The sequence below is a fragment of the Pleurodeles waltl genome, chromosome 7, assembly GCF_031143425.1.
Source record: "Pleurodeles waltl isolate 20211129_DDA chromosome 7, aPleWal1.hap1.20221129, whole genome shotgun sequence".
Lineage (NCBI taxonomy): Eukaryota > Metazoa > Chordata > Amphibia > Caudata > Salamandridae > Pleurodeles > Pleurodeles waltl.
The window spans coordinates 81,598,470-81,614,438 of record NC_090446.1 but is presented as its reverse complement, the minus strand read 5'-3'; the positions used below and the strand labels follow the sequence as shown (position 1 = coordinate 81,614,438).

The following is a 15,969-nucleotide window of genomic DNA, read 5'->3' as shown; positions in this document are numbered from 1 at the left end:
CAAACCACTCCAAATCAATTAATCCACCTTAATCCACCCACTGCAATCCAATCCACCCCACTCAAATGCAATCTACCCCACACCAGTTAGATTCACACCACTCCCCTCTCCAACCCAATCCACCCCTTTCCAACCCACTGACTCATTCCACCCCACTCCACCTCACTCCAGTCCAATCCCTCCACCCCTCTTCAGTCCACGCCACCCACCCCATTCCTATCCACCCCACTCCAGTCCAATACACCCCACTCCAACCCACCCCACTTCTCTCCTAACCACCCTACTCAATTCCACTGTACTCCCTTCCACCCCACCCCAGTCCACCCCATTCCAATGCAACCCTCTCCAATGTACCCCATCTAATCCACACCACTTAATCCAATTCACCCCAATCCAATCCACCCTCCCACCTCCATGCAACCCTCTCTAGTCCACACCAACTACCCCACTCCAATTCAATCCACAATCTATCCACCTCAAGCCAATCCATCCACCCCATTTCAGTTCACCTCACCCCAGTACAATCCACTTCACCCACCCCACTGCTATCCACCCCACTCCAGTCCAATCCACCCCGCTCCAATCCACCCCACTTCACTCCAAACCACCCCACTCCATTCCACCCCAGTCCAGTCCAATGCACACCTCTCCAATGTTCACCATCAAATCCACACTACTTAATCCAATTCACCGCAATCCAATCCACCCCACCCACTACCATGCAATCCTCTCCACTCCAATCCACCCCATGCCAATCCAATCCACCCCACCCCAATACACCCCACTCCAATCCACCCCCATCCCAGTTCAATCCACCCCACTCTAATCCAATCCATTCAGCCCACCCCTCTCCAGTCGACTCCACCCAACCCCAATCCAACCCACCCACCCCATTTCAATCCACTGCACTGCACTCCAATCCAATCCATCCAGCCCGCCCCACTTCAGTCAACTCCATCACAATCCAATCCACCCACCCCAGTTCAATCCACCGCACTACAATCCAACCCACCCACCCCTGTTTTATCACTCAACTCCAACCACTTCGATTCAATCCACCCATTTCAATCCAGTCTAGTCCACCCCACTCTAATCCATCCCAACCCAATCCACCACACCCCATTTCAATCCATCCCACTACAATCAAATCCAGTACAGCCATTCTAATCCACCCCACTCCACTCCATCCATCCCACTCTACCCCAGTCCAAACCACACCACTCTACTCCAATCCACTCTGCTACCTCAATCCACTTCAACCCATTCCATCCTATTCCGCCCCACTCCACTCTACGACACTGCACTCTATGACACTCTGCTACTGAACTCTACTCCCCTTTAATCAACTCTAACACTCTAATCCCCCTATTACACACTAAGACACTCTAATCCTACAAATCCACTCTATGATGCTCTACTCCCCACTCCACTCTACAACACTCCACACCACTAACTTTTACCCATGCTGAACAGCAGCCACACTGGTGTACAACATGGCTGAAACACATTGCTAAATCCAATAGCTCTTGTATAAGTGAGACCTATTGGCTTTGCCAATGCTTGTTTTTATTTATTTAGCAGTTTTAAAAATCGCAAACATAGTTGCAAGGGGCGTCAGAGCACCTAAAATTATACATTTAGTGTCATAAATTATCGACAAAAAGGGATTTACACATCAATACGCTTACTGACCAGAAATTAGTCTGTGTGATGAATTGCAAGGGATGTTGTCGGCCCTATCCTGATCTAGGAGACATTCAATCATAAGCCTAAAAGTCATCAATAGGGCAGGAAGACTGTTCCGAAAGAATCAGAGTTCTTAGTTTCTGAAGGAACTTATTTGGAGAAGGAGGGCAGATCTTTCTCACCAGCAAGAAAAAAAAAATGAGTATCCAAGTATTTGAGGAAAACAACGACTGCATAATACTCTTAATGCACAAGATGACCACCCTAGTCATCTGTTTTGGGAGCAATCCTAGGGAACTGTCCAAGACGCAGTGTGCCAGAGTGGAACTCCTATTATGATAGTCCACAAGGGTCACTGTCAAAACACCATGGGTGATTGCACTTAAAAGGCAAATCCCACCCCACAGCTCAGACTTGGGAAAATATGAGTTATTCATCTTCGAACCCTAACATGAAATACATCTCATTCCTCACACAAACAAAAAACACCTCACCAACCCACTAAGGGCCTGGTTTAGAGTTTGGCAGAGGGGTTTCTCCATCACAAACGTGATGGATATCCTGTCTCCCTTATTATGATTCCCATAGGATATAATAGGATTGTAATACTATGAAGGGCTATCCGTCATGTTTGAGGTAGAGTAACGCCGTCCACCCAAAACTCTAAACCAAGCCCAAAGTGTCTGTGTGGGCGTGAACTCCAGCGTCCCTTTCAGGAAGGCTCACTCGTAGCTGTCTTTGTGGGTGGTGGTGGAACGAGGGAGACTATTTCTATCCAATGAGTTAGTTAGGCTACACCTCTCTCCTCCCCCTGAGCAACAGAAAGTTGCCAAAAACTTCTATCCCTATCCATGATGATCAGCAAGTGGTGAACTACCAATCAGCATGGCCCCATGACCACCATCCCTTGTTGTAGCTGGTGTCAACTTCCAGGGTGCTGCATAACTACGTTGGTCCTTAACTGTGGGTCTGCTTCTGTACTCAAGAAAGAAGTCCACTGCAGCAGCAGTGTTTGCAAGAAATCTGTCATTAAATAATTTCTTAATGACAAAATCAAAAAAATAATTTTAAGCCAACACCACTGTAGTCCACTGAGTCCACTACTCCAAATATGTGATGGCCTCTAGACTGTGGTCCTCTTACAACTAAAACTGACTTGGCATTGAGCTGGCATGGCTTAACAGCCAACCTTCTGGTCTCATCCAAACACATTTGCATCACCCACAAAGAACAGCATACAGAAAAAAACCTCGCCTTTCTAGAAAAACCTCCCTCTTTTCACAAAATCATCTATCCAGTGGGTACATGAAGACCTTCGGAAAACATGTCAAGTCACCAACACCCTCTTATGAGTAAAGAGTTTTTCACTCCCACATCTGGGACCCCCCACACCAGAAGGAAATCTGTACTCTCCTTTAGATGTGTTTTTATTCTAAAACTTTCCAATCTCAAGCCCCCTCTTATCTAGACCCCTACATCTTACCAGACACCAAATCCTTCACGCATCCAACTCCAATGTACTTACTAAGGTGTCACTCAGCCAAACCACAACCTACACTGAGCCCTCTCACCACAGATCTGAGCCACAGTATATCCTGTGAAGTCAACTTCCTATTGAGTTACAGAAACTTCCCCAAAGGAAGCTGCCTTCACGTACCTGCTCTGCAGTCTTCCATTCATATAAGTTTGATATATCAATTATCGAATTTGACAGACCAATTCTCCTGTCCTTATGAATACCCAGTTCTTGTTATGTGGTGGTTTATCAGAGGGGTATGGACCAGTTTGCCCTGAGTCATGAATCAAGTTCCAAAAAGATAGCCCACTCATGAACATCCGTATTGTCAATGTTCCATCAAATTGGAATCAATAATGAAGCTATTCAATCAATGCTTTCAAGAAGGTTTCATTTATTGGTAGTAATGAATCTTGGGTGTCTTAGTATTCCATGTAGAAATCTTGAACATATGATGAAAAACAGCTGACACGTGTTTCGCCCCCTTTTTTTGGTTAATCCACCTGGGGCTTTTTCCAAGGCAAAAGAATATTCATGGTGGGCCTTCCTTTCTTGAGCAAATCTGATCAGTCGATTTAAAAGTCGAGCCGAGTTACAGGATAAATCCCATGATGTGTGGTACGGCGTTTTAGTCGGGCGCCATTTTGAAATAAAAAATATAGCCTGCTACTACCAAACTAGATCGATTCCAAAGACGTCCTTCATTGTACGTTACAGGAAAGGATAAGGCATAACGGCCAGAGCTGCCTACTTTTGAGCTGGGGAACCAGGTTCGGGTCTTGGTGTTGGCTCAACATCCTGGGATTCTTGACAAATCACTTAGGGTCTGATTTAAAATTTAAATCCCATCATAGCCTATGGGGTTTATATTTCAGCGGACGGGATATCCATCACCGTTGTTACAGAGTAACTTATCTGCCGAAATATAAATCAGGCCCTTAAACTCCCCGTACCTACAAAAAAAGAATGTGTCCATTTGTAATGTAACTGGTGCTCATGTAAAGCACTCCAATATCTTCGGGCCGAATTTGTGCTACATAAAAATGCAAAACAAACCCCACCCAATCTATTAGCATCCAGTCTCCGACAGTACTTCTATCATATACATGCTTGAACCCCTCCCGCAGAGGCCCTTTACTGTATCCTCAATGCACCTACTCCATAAGCTTCCATTCTCGGAACCTGACTCTACCACATTACATGCATGGATCCTTTTGATAAACGTCTTTAAAGGTACCCCAAAGATACCCCATACACATCCTCACTGTACCTCATTGCATATGCTTCTGTTTTCCGAACCTGCTTCTTACTCTGTACGTGCATGAGTCCCTCCCATACTCCTCTTTAACGTTACTTTAATGCACCCACTCCATAGTCTCCCATTCAAAGAATCTGCTTCTACCACAAGTAGCTCCATCCTATAGATGTCTTTCACTGTACCTCAGTATACCCACTGCATAGACTTCTACTGCCAGACCTGCAAGTACCAAAGTACCTAACTCGGTTCCCATCCTGTAGACGTCCTCCACCGTACTTCAATACTCCACCGCTTAAGCCCATCCCCACACCTGTCTGTACCACAACACCTGCATTTCCAATCCCCACAAGTGTCCTCTATGTACCTTTGAGCATTCATCCAAGAGGTTTGTTTCAGCGCCACTGGATGTGTCCGCTTCGTGGTCCCCCATTATATTCTGGTTTTGTTGGCACTTGGTAGACCTGCACCATTTAAACTGCGTGCACTCATCTCAAGATGCTTCTTTCATGCACCCACCCTAGGTACTTTCTCCCCAGTACTTGGTGTACCTCCTCCAGAGATGTGCTCCTCTGCACCTTCATGTACGTGCCATGGAGATTTGTATCTCTGTATCAATGTGCACTTGCCCCGTAACCTCCTCCGCGTACTCACATGAAGCCATATATAGGTCAAAAGCCAGGCACCCTTCTGTGTCCTTTCTCTACTCTCCTCAATCAATTTCTTCCCTTCTTCCTAGTGGTGCAAACACCCTAGGACACATGGGCAGAGCAAGAGACAGCCCAGCTGGAAGAGGGCAGAGAGCAGTGAGCACACAAAGAAATATGGGTGGCACTTTGGGGCATAGAGGAAAAAAAGTACCTGGAATACACCTGGGACATACAAATCAGAGGGACAGGCCACCTACTGGGGGCCTCTAGTGCAGAGTCCATCAGTAGGACATCGCAGGTGTACCTGAGTTCAGGCATTTTGTATAGCGCAAACCTATGGGGTTTCAGAGGTGTATATGAAGATGGATCGTACAGAGTCACCCACGGGACATTGCAGGTGTAGGTGGCGATAGGGAATACAGGACTGAGTACACCCTGGGACACTGAGGTGTGCATAGAGATGGAGTGAGTGCAGGGAGCCTGCAGTACGAACCAATTCACCTGTATACCTCTTCTCTTTCAGACCACAGTCTCCTGGGAGGGGGACACGCTGGTGTGTGTCCAGAAAGGAGAGGTCAAGAACCGAGGATGGAAGCAGTGGCTGGAGGGGGACCTGCTGCACTTGGTAAGTTGTGGGTGTGATGCTGGGAGGGACGAGGGATCTACTGCATGCAGGGAGAAAAGTGATAAGCTTTGATTGAAGGAGGATACAAGATTCAAATCCAGCCTTCGAGGCGTGGGTAGCGTATCCGAGGCAAACCAAGGACCGGCATGGACAGTGTCAATGCCAGATATTTAGAGAAGCAACCCCAGATATAGGAAGCCGAACCTCAAAATCAAGATACCTGCTAAAATGACATGCAATGAATCTGGATAACGCAGATAGGTTGTGAAACAGCCTAAAGGTGACACACATAGATCTTTATACAAACCATACGTAAAAACAGAACAACACTTGCAGTCAGGCCATGAGATGAAATCAAAGCAAGGGCACATCAGGGATTATATGACGGAACACCGAATTAAAAACAACTACTAACCTTAACAACGAGGTCGGAACACCGACCTCGTCCTTACTACTAATGATTTTACCATGAATGCCTTAACAACGATATTTCGTTGTAAAGGCATTCCTGATAAAATCATTAGCAATAGGCACCATTCACCCTACATCCCTCACCCCACCCCCCCAACCCCACCCCAAAACCTAAAACCCGCTGACCCCCCACCCACTCCCCAAAACCAAAAACGCCCCACCCCCCAACCCCACCCTAAAACCTAAAACCCCCTGACCACCCACCCACTCCCCAAAACCAAAAACGCCCCACCCCCAACCCCATCCTAAAACCTAAAACCCCCTGACCCCCCACCCACTCCTCAAAACCAAAAACGCCCCACCCCCCCAACCCCACCCCAAAACCTAAAATCCCCTGACCCCCCACCCACTCCCCAAAACCAAAAACGCCCCACCCCCCCAACCCCAACCCAAAACCTAAAAACCCCTGACCCCCCCACCCCCTCCCCAAAACCAACAAACGCCCCACCCCCCCAACCCCACCCCAAAACCTAAAACCCCCTAACCCCCCACCCCCTCCCCAAAACCAAAAACGCCCCACCCCCCCAACCCCACCCCAAAACCTAAAACCCCCTAACCCCCACCCCCTCCCCAAAACCAAAAACACCCCACCCCCCCAACCCCACCCCAAAACCTAAAACACCCTGACCCCCCACCCCCACCCCAAAACCTAAACCCACCACTTACCTCCGCCAACTCCCTTCTTTGTACCTTAACCACGCATGTTCGTTGTTCAGAACATACGTAGTTAAGGCACAAAAATACGAAGTCGTGGTTAAAAAAAGCGTTGTTACGCTTTCGTTAACCACGACTTTCGTAATAAAAAAGTCATAAAAAAGGATGTTTCCCCACATCAGGCTCAAGAGCCACCCTAAGTGGATAAAAAAAGGCAGGGACTTGGAGTTTTTTTAAAGATCGGACTTGGAGGTTTATTTAATGTTTGGTGGTCTTCCCACTGTCCTTGCAGAAAATTATAACCTCCGCCACCCTGGAAAATAACCACGACCATATGTAGAGGTCTTCACCTTCCTGGGGCATATGTCTGTGCCTTCAAATAAGACACCGCCATGTTGGCTACTCTGAAGGTACAGCCTATTAGGAAATTGGTATTAAGAAATCCCATTGCATTTTAGTCAATGTGCCGCTTTTGCATTTCCTAAACAGCAAGTTTTTAATTAAGAAATCGCTATTTAGGAAGTGCAAAACCTGGGATGGGAAAGGGAAAAAGGCCCTCTTTGGTGCACCCCAAAAATAGGGGTCACCTGTAGAGCACACATATACCTAAGGGGCATGTGTGCGCTCTACTGCAATTAAAACAAGCATTTGCAATGCAATGGGTCTTGCGTTTGCTCGAGTTAGAGCAATTAGCCTTGTAAATTCCTAACTGGACGTTTCTTGCAACATAAATTGAAGATGAAAATTAAAACAGTTGACATAAGCGTGCCAATTCAAAGAGTGAGCGTGAGCGCAAAGAAGAGACACAAAAGGAAAAAGAAGTTTGCTCGTAGTCAAATGTATCAGCAAACGTGCAATTATCCGTATAACAGGGGCAGTGGCGAAGGCTGTAACAAAACCCCCCCAAGGAGGGACAAACATGAAGCATTTACCAATGATAACAAAGGATTTTTGAAGGCAAGCCCATGAACGAGTAATAGTGATGGGCGTGCAGTGGGTGTGGCTAAAAGCCCACAGAAGGATTACAAAACTTCATAGTGGTTGCACGCTCGACTTAAAAAAGCACTTTGGTGTGTTTTTTTAAAATTGCACCTGGTCACCACCGACTTCAAGTTGGTGGTAATTGCATCTCCTAAATGCCAAATTCACATTTAGGAAATGCATTGTACATCAGAATAGGAATCGCAAATAAGAAATCCCTATTCGCGATTTCCTATTCTGGGAATCACAAATTGCGATTTGTACAGGGTAGAAATCACAATTTAAGTTTTGTACATAAGAAAAGGCTGTTTGCATTTCTTAATGGCTCAAAATACCGATTCGAACTGTCAAGAAATGCAAAAGGGCTTTGTGTATATCTGGCCCTAACACTTTTGTGGAGTACATAGGAATCCCTTGGAAAATTCATAAATAACTTTTTAGGTCCCAAGAAATAGACTTTGCCACCCCGCGCTTGTTCTCTTTATTAAATCCTACATTTGGATAAACACCGGATTGGAGACAGGGAGGTGAGTTTATCTAAATTTTGAAAACCTTTTTTTAGACTTCCTCCACCTAAGGTTGAGATGCTCCGTGCCAATTGAAATTACTCAAAATCACTCATGAGCATTTGTGTGAAACTGTATGATTCATATGCACCTACAAAGAGATTAAAATTGTCTGAGGTCTAGCTTTCAATGTTTATTGAGGCATCCCCATGAACAAGGTTAAAAGCAAGAGACTCAAAACTCACCACCCATGTCAAAAGTGACATGTTTCAGCACGATTAATTACACTGAATATGTCACAAACCTTCTTCAGGAAATTGCCTATGAAAATTACATACACCTTACCTACAAGGAGGCAGGTTGTGGTGCACTTACAACACCATAGTCACCTCTGCATCCATCTGGTCGCCCTCAGTGTAATTCCTTGTGATGGGAAGTAATCCTTTCTGTAGTAAAGTGGATTGCGTGGTCTGAGCATGGAAACAGAGCACGTTGGAATGGGTATCTTCACCGTTTTGTACTGGAAGTTTAGATAAACTTGGGGGAAAACCTAATCATTGACAGTCAGTTCACATTTTCAGGCTGTCACCAACTACCGAAAAGTGACACTTGTAAAGCTATCTGTGAAAGGCTCTGCTGTAGGGATCTGATCAATAAATTATTTTATATTCAGCATTAACTTCTCATACAAACCCAGAAGTTTATATTTGTCCTTTTGCCACAGTGCAAAATGTAACCCTATTAATAGATATCTTGCTTCCCTGGTTCTCTAGTCTTTATTCGAGCTGCCATTCGACACTTTTGGCATAACAAAGCAATTCATTAATACACCCTGTTCCCAAGAGCTTTGTTGATGAGTCTTCGGCTCTAATTTTGTGCCTAGAAGCCCTCCTTCACTTATGCAGCGCACTTTGATTCCATTTCTCACTCGGTACTGAGGACCAAGGCATTGAGTAAATCCTGACTTAAAGAAGCTAACACAGTTTGCTCTGACTTGTAATCCACTAAAAAATCAATACATTGCGTCCCCTAGGGGAAAGGCCCTCTTCAAACATTGTTCAATTTGTATTCCTCTAGATTTCTCTATTTGTCTCTTGACAATGTGAAGAAACGCACTTCCCCCATAGCAGGCTGAAAAGCAATTTATTCCGCCAACCGTAGATCCCAGTTTTGTTGACTCTGGGCCGGTAACATATGGGGCTCTTTGAAAAATTGTTACTGACCCCTTCAGAGCTGCCATTTTCAAAGACAATAGTCCAGTCTTTTCAATTGTGAAACATGAGTCATAAGCAAACCAACCAATGACTACTTTATTTTTACTTAATAACAAGATCACTTTAATAATAATAGAACTGAACATTATTGTTACTTTATTTGACAGTTGTTTTCTAGAGCGCCAGATCCATCTAGTTAGGTTTCAGTGTGCTGTACATTGAATCTAGGCAACCTGTCAGTGAAAAACAGATCAACTTACATTTTCTGAAAAATGTCTTAGTTCAAAAAGGGATACAGCTGGCTGACAATGCAGGTAACTATGTGAGTAATGCACATAAATTAGCGCATCCCATACTGTTATAACTTAATTCTAATGATATAGATGTTAGTTTGTATTACAAGAGGATAAGAGCAAAATTATTTCAATAAAAAATACAATATAATGTCCACACCTGTGCGAATTTTTAATTCATTGGACTATGCTGTAAACTGCAAATTGCTCGTTCGTTGCTTGGACTGGGGAAGGTTTCAATACGCACGTATTTCCCTGTTGCGTTAAAGAAAATATAGCCATTGGCACATGAATGCTCTACAGGGCCCTCAATGTCATAGCAGCAATAAAATATGAGGAGTGCATAGTAAAACTATTGCAATGTAACCTTACTCTCAACAAAGTATAGTTGGAAGGGAATGGAGATTCTCTTTCCCGATTTTCCACACTCGGCTTCTCAGTGCTACCTTGTCAGATGTGTCGAAGGTAGAATGCTGACCACATCTTGAGTGAAGAAAATGTCCTAAATGGGATGCCATTTTGGAATCTGGATGAGAAGGACAATCCCACCAGGACAAACATGGTGGAAGTTATCCTCACATAAGTGCCCACAATTCCAGGAGGCACGTGCTGAAATGAGTGTAATAACATCAATTTCCGCATCTTATTCTCCAAAAATAAAGGGTTATATACCCAGTGCTTAATTTGTAAATAAAAATGTGCTGGTGCCCAAAGCTCACCTCTAGCTACTACATTCAAATGGGCGAGCACAGAACACTGAGGCAGCGTAATCCTGAAGCCATCCCTGCCCCTTCAGCTCACTCTTGCAGTTTTCTGCTTTCTCCCTATGTGACCCTTTTCTGACTTTCATTCCTCCGTCTTTCCCAAATGTGTCTTTTGCTTGCAGTAGTTGCCTGATGCAGAAAAATATGTGCCGGTCCTCAAAAATAAGGGTTGGTGCCCTGCACCGGCTCAAATTAAGCACTGGTTATACCAGATGATTTATAATACCCCAGTAATAGCACATCCTCCATTTACTGTTATTTGTGGCGTACTTACCGCAGGTCTATCATTGGAGGCCTTAAGCTCCACCTGCTCTATCCCAGAGATCAAAGTGGGCGTGATCTTAGGGGCACGACATGCCCATACTTTTTAATTTGAGAAATATGGTTCCCCTATAGTTCGGACTGTTAATTCTGAGAGTTGAAATGCTCCAGGTGAAATGTAAGGCAGGGAGTCTTTTGTGCTGTGAATCCGAGGGAGGAGCGGACAGCTAAATAAGCCTTCTTAACAGGTTGCCTGCTTGCCTGAACGAAATGTATATGTGCACACCTTGTTCATCTGCAAATGCAGGGGGTGTTTGGAAGCTGGTATTGGTTTAATTGATGGAATCACTCGAAGTTTCCTGATGACACAGATTTATTCTTTTTGAGTGGCTTGGCAAGGGAGTTACCAGCTGAGTTGTGAAGTGTGTGCTTTGAAATGGGCTGTTTAAAAAAAATTGCACCATGCACAATCCGGGTATTACTGAAATCTAGATTTTGGAAGCAATTTAGCTTAAAACCTTTTTGATATTTTTTTAGCAGCCTAATATACTGTGTGTAATGCAAGTTTGAAACAATGACTTACATATTCACAGTGCTTTCTGTCACATATTTGACCTTGTAGCACTAGACATACACTAGCGGCTATTCTCCATCGCATCAACCAAGATTCAAATCGTTGGTTGTCTGGTTACAGAGACCGACCTTGGCAGTGCATCAATAGAGGTTTCATAATGTCCGATAATGCATTTCCAACTGATTAACTAAACTTGCATTTATTGTTCCTTTAAGCTGTGCCTTATTTTATATGTAGTTACCTGAAGGTGAATGTCCCAAAAAAAGGTATAGAATATTTTGTAGTTTGACCACACCTTCGTACATAGCACAATTGCCTTTTTTATAACTGTCCATTAAAAGCACACACTTTACAGCTTAGCTGGGAACTCCCGTGCACTCCCGCTCAAGAAGAATAAATCTATGTCATCAGGAAGCTTCCAGTGATTCCATCAATTAAAGCCAGTACCGGCTCCCAAGCATCCTTTACGTTTGCAGATTGACCAGTTGCACACACTTACATTTCTTTCAGGCGAGCAGTGGCACTGACTAGGAAATGTGTTTAGCCGCCCGCCCCTCCCTCGTTTTCATAGCACAAGAGACTCCCGGCCTTACATTTCAGCTGAAGTATTTCACCTCTCGGAATGAACAGCCCCAGGATGGTTCTCTTTTTCTCTGTTCACAAAAAGTAATGAAGCTAATTTTATTACATTAGAAATGTATTGGTCCGTCATGTGATCAGATCCCACCCACTGGTCCTGCTCAGGGGTGTAATATAGGCCGCTGTGGTGCAGGAGGCAACCAACGTTTTTTGGGGGCCCGCTTCCAGTCTAAAGCCATTGAATACCTCTGAGATTTGGAAGAGCCAAGGACCTCATAGCACATCTGCCGGGAGGTCCCATCTTTTTGTGTTACACCACTGTGGAGATCTTTAGTTGCAATGCAGCGCCACCACGAGGTGACAACCTAAGGTGCTCAAACCCATGCATTATGGGAATTCTGCAGCAACTGTTTCAAATATTGCTTTGCATACGTTTTAAAGACAGATCCGCCATGTTCTTCATAAGCATTCCTTTTGGTTTTAATCGTTGGAGGCTTCTGACAGACATTTATGAGTGAAGAATAAGCAAGGAGGTGGTCAGTTTTCCTCCGGTGTGGGGGACAATCGGGGCCGGCCTTTCTTCAGACTAAATTTGGTGCCTGTCCTAATCGTCTTCCTCCACTCCTCGCCCATCCACCCCCTCCCCCTGGTGATCCTACTGCGGGTCATTTCTGCTTAATGTTCACGCCCTGTGTAAACACCTCAGAGCAGTGACCGGCCTGTGAGCACACATTTCACCTTGTCCCCTTACTCCAACCCCTCCCATCTGTGCAAGGACTCCCGCCCAACCAGCGACCAACATGTTTCCCCAGTAAGATCCCTGTACCTTTTGTCCATAATTCGCTAGTGAGCCATTGCTGGGATTGAATTGGCCGCAGTTTATTACAGACATTCAAAGAGGTATTACATGGTAGATCAACATCACATGTAATGGTCATTAAATGTCCCACGCATCCCCTTTACCATCAAGAACCTCTTGCGCTCTGTCTCTCTGTTGATCTGATCTATACCTGGTGTGGCCAGATTGGCCGGTTCATATGTCACTCACCAACCCAGGCGCACCATTTTTGCAGGCTTTCTTCCCCGTCCTGGGCTCCTGTCCCGCCCAAGGGAGGCGTTGCATGCGGGCCCCAAACTGGTCCCCCTTGGGAACCGGCCCGCCATAAAAACACATATTCAGTTATTAAACTGGAGATAGAGCACCTGGGAGGGGGCTGAGGGAAAAGGTAGAGGGGACTGGGAGTGAGGTCATCTGTAGGGTGACCAGACGTCCCGGATTTCCCCGGGCAGTCCCGGTTTTTAGAGGACTGTCCCGGTGTCCCCACGCTTCTTTTAATTTTAAACAAATGTCCCGGTTTTTGGGCCAAAGGTCAGATTATCTAGGGAAGTACAAGTTAAAGGTATGCTCTCCAAGTATGCAATAATTAAAGTAATTTATCTGTTACTGTCAGGCAACACATTCCCCTGTCTGCTCCCAGCAGAGAGACGGGTGGGGAGCAGAGAGAGCTAGGTGGGGGCGTGTTGGAAGGGCAGGGTGGGAGGTCAAGCTATAGCTAATTTTATACGTGTAGTCTTGTAAATGTGTTTATGTGTGTGCGTGTGTGTGTGTGTGTATTATATATATATATATATATATGTGTAAACACACACATGTATAGGCACACATTCACAAAGCTACGCAAAAAAACGGGACAGGCCAGATATAAAAGTGAGTGTAATGTCTTTAGTCCTTCTTTTATGTCTGACCTGGCCCGGTTTTTGCTCCTCAAAATCTGGTCTCCCTAGTCATGGGGAAGGCTAAGAAAATTAAAGAACACATGATTTTACAAACAGCTTGAAAGCGATGCAATGAACTGGCGATCTGGCATTAAAGATGTATTCCAGGCAGTTTAGGAGGTCAGCTACCTGTGCGCCCCTCCAGCCCTAGGCGCCCCGTGCCAGGACCCAGCTCGCCCATGCCAGAAGCCGGCCCTGGGGACAGGAATAGACGGGCTTCAAGAGCAGGTTAATAACGGGCTTTCATCCCGGGTGCCTGAAACAATAAGCACAGGACAGAAAAATAATAATGCTGGAAGCATTTTTGTGGGAAACGAAAAATCTTGCTTCATTGAGTGAAGTAAATCGAGTTAGCCTGGCTGCCTGCAGCTTTTCCTGAACAAAATGCATTTTGTGAAATATTTGTCTTAGATTTTTTTTATGAGACAAATACCTTTCTCAGAACCCGTTATTGAGCTGTTCTTACGCATTACCTCCAAGGGCTGACTTCGTTGCTTCAATTAATATTTAAACATTTCTAGGGATCCTGGCAGCAAACGCGGCTCTGAGCTCGTGTTTGAAGTGACAGATCGCCTGAGGAACCCGAGCATTAAAGCTGTATATATATCTTATTCTGCGTCAGCCCCGGGTCCTAGTCACTCAGTGAGAGACAGACGATAAGCCTGTTTTCGGTATCGCGGCTCTTGGGCTCCCTCTACCGTTCATTTGCGTGGCTGCCACAGGGACTACCATTACAACTGAGTTCTAAAGGGAGGCCGCCCTATAACAGCAGCCGGCAGCTGATTCACCTGGAGGGAGGCTGGGAAAACAGTTCACCAGCATCACTAAAGTCAAAACATTGAACTCTATTTTTTTAGGTGGAGCTGACCAGATAGAGCACTGAACCAGTAATCAGGGCCGGTTTATGAGTTTGGCGGCGTGAACACCCGTCCGCCAGTCTCCAGACGGGGTGGTTGCCACCGTGCTGGCTACCTCCCCCCGGCCCTATTAAGGCTTTCCAACTGGGCTGACCGGCGGAAGCCAAGGTTTCCACCGGTCTGCCCAGCGGGAAACTAGTGGCAGCATTGATTACGAGCCAGCGGCAATGCTGGTGTCCGCAGGGGGCACCAGCACCCTCACAATGCCCACTGTTTGCACAGCAGACAGAGGCCATTATGAGGGTGCTGGGCAGGGAGACCCCTGCACTGCTTATGCCATGGGCACTGCGGGGGCCCACCTGTGGCCACCTACACCTGTTCTCCGCCAGCTTTTTCAGGGCGGTGAAACCGCCATGAAAAGGTGGGCAGAAAACCAGGTTGTAATCAGCAGGGCGGTGCTGAGTTCAGCGCTGACCTGGCTGATTCCAACCTGCCCTGCTGTCAGCCCGTCGGGATCTACGATCTTAGCAGGGACGGCAGTAGGCTGGCGGGGCTGCCCACCAACCTCTTAATGTGGCAGTCGGACTGCCACAACCGATGCGAGTGTGGGAGTCCGAGAACTGCCACACTCGTAATTGGGCCTTTAGTTTGTTACATACTGCATTCAGATAGTCTGGTAGATAGATTTTCTCATGCTTGTTAACTTTCCTTTCTAATTTAATGACTGGAATATTTTTCCGGTACTAATTTGAGTTTGTCTGTTGTTGTTATTTTGGTTGTGAAAAACATAAGTGAAAGTAATGGGCACTGTCGTGTCTCTTCTCCTCCCCTCTAGGAGATGACAGCCGGGGACGCTGTGGGAAAGCAACTATTCCGGAAGGCCGCGTAGCTCCCACCGCTTCGCTGGACTCTTCACACGTGTCTGGTCGTCCATAGCCGTAGAACTGAGTCTCCTTCTAGCTGCGTCCCGTTGCACAAAACTTTATAAAACCTATTTTAAATACACTTCTCTCTTTGTGTTGTTTTTTCTAAACTATATTTCGTCAATGAAATCCTGGTAGCAGGGAAAGGGATGATTGTCAACATTCGATGCCATTGAGATGCTCCTGATAATGGACGCACAGATTTAATTGCTTCTTGGCACTTAAGTCATAGTTGTTATATTTTATCCAACTCAATGTCACCCAGTTCTGTGGCTCATTCCAAGGCAATCTGAAGACATTACTTAGTAGACTGCAACAAAGAGATGGATGAAAATGCTAGAATCAGTGTGAACTATTAATAATTACTGTCTAGGCATTCCATTC

The 15,969-nt window shown here is 45.6% G+C and overlaps 1 protein-coding gene across 3 annotated transcripts in view; it reads left to right on the top strand.

The window, feature by feature from the left end:
* The window catches only part of RBP5 (retinol binding protein 5), a 152,145-nt gene extending 136,478 nt beyond the window's left edge, over positions 1-15,667 (top strand). For all 3 annotated transcript variants that reach the window (XM_069243033.1, XM_069243034.1, XM_069243031.1), the window contains exons 4-5: positions 5,631-5,732; positions 15,498-15,667. In XM_069243033.1, coding sequence (XP_069099134.1) covers positions 5,631-5,732; positions 15,498-15,551 — 156 coding nt within the window. In that variant the 3' untranslated portion in view covers positions 15,552-15,667. The remainder of the gene's footprint in view (positions 1-5,630; positions 5,733-15,497) is intronic.
* The last annotated feature ends 302 nt before the right edge of the window (positions 15,668-15,969 follow it).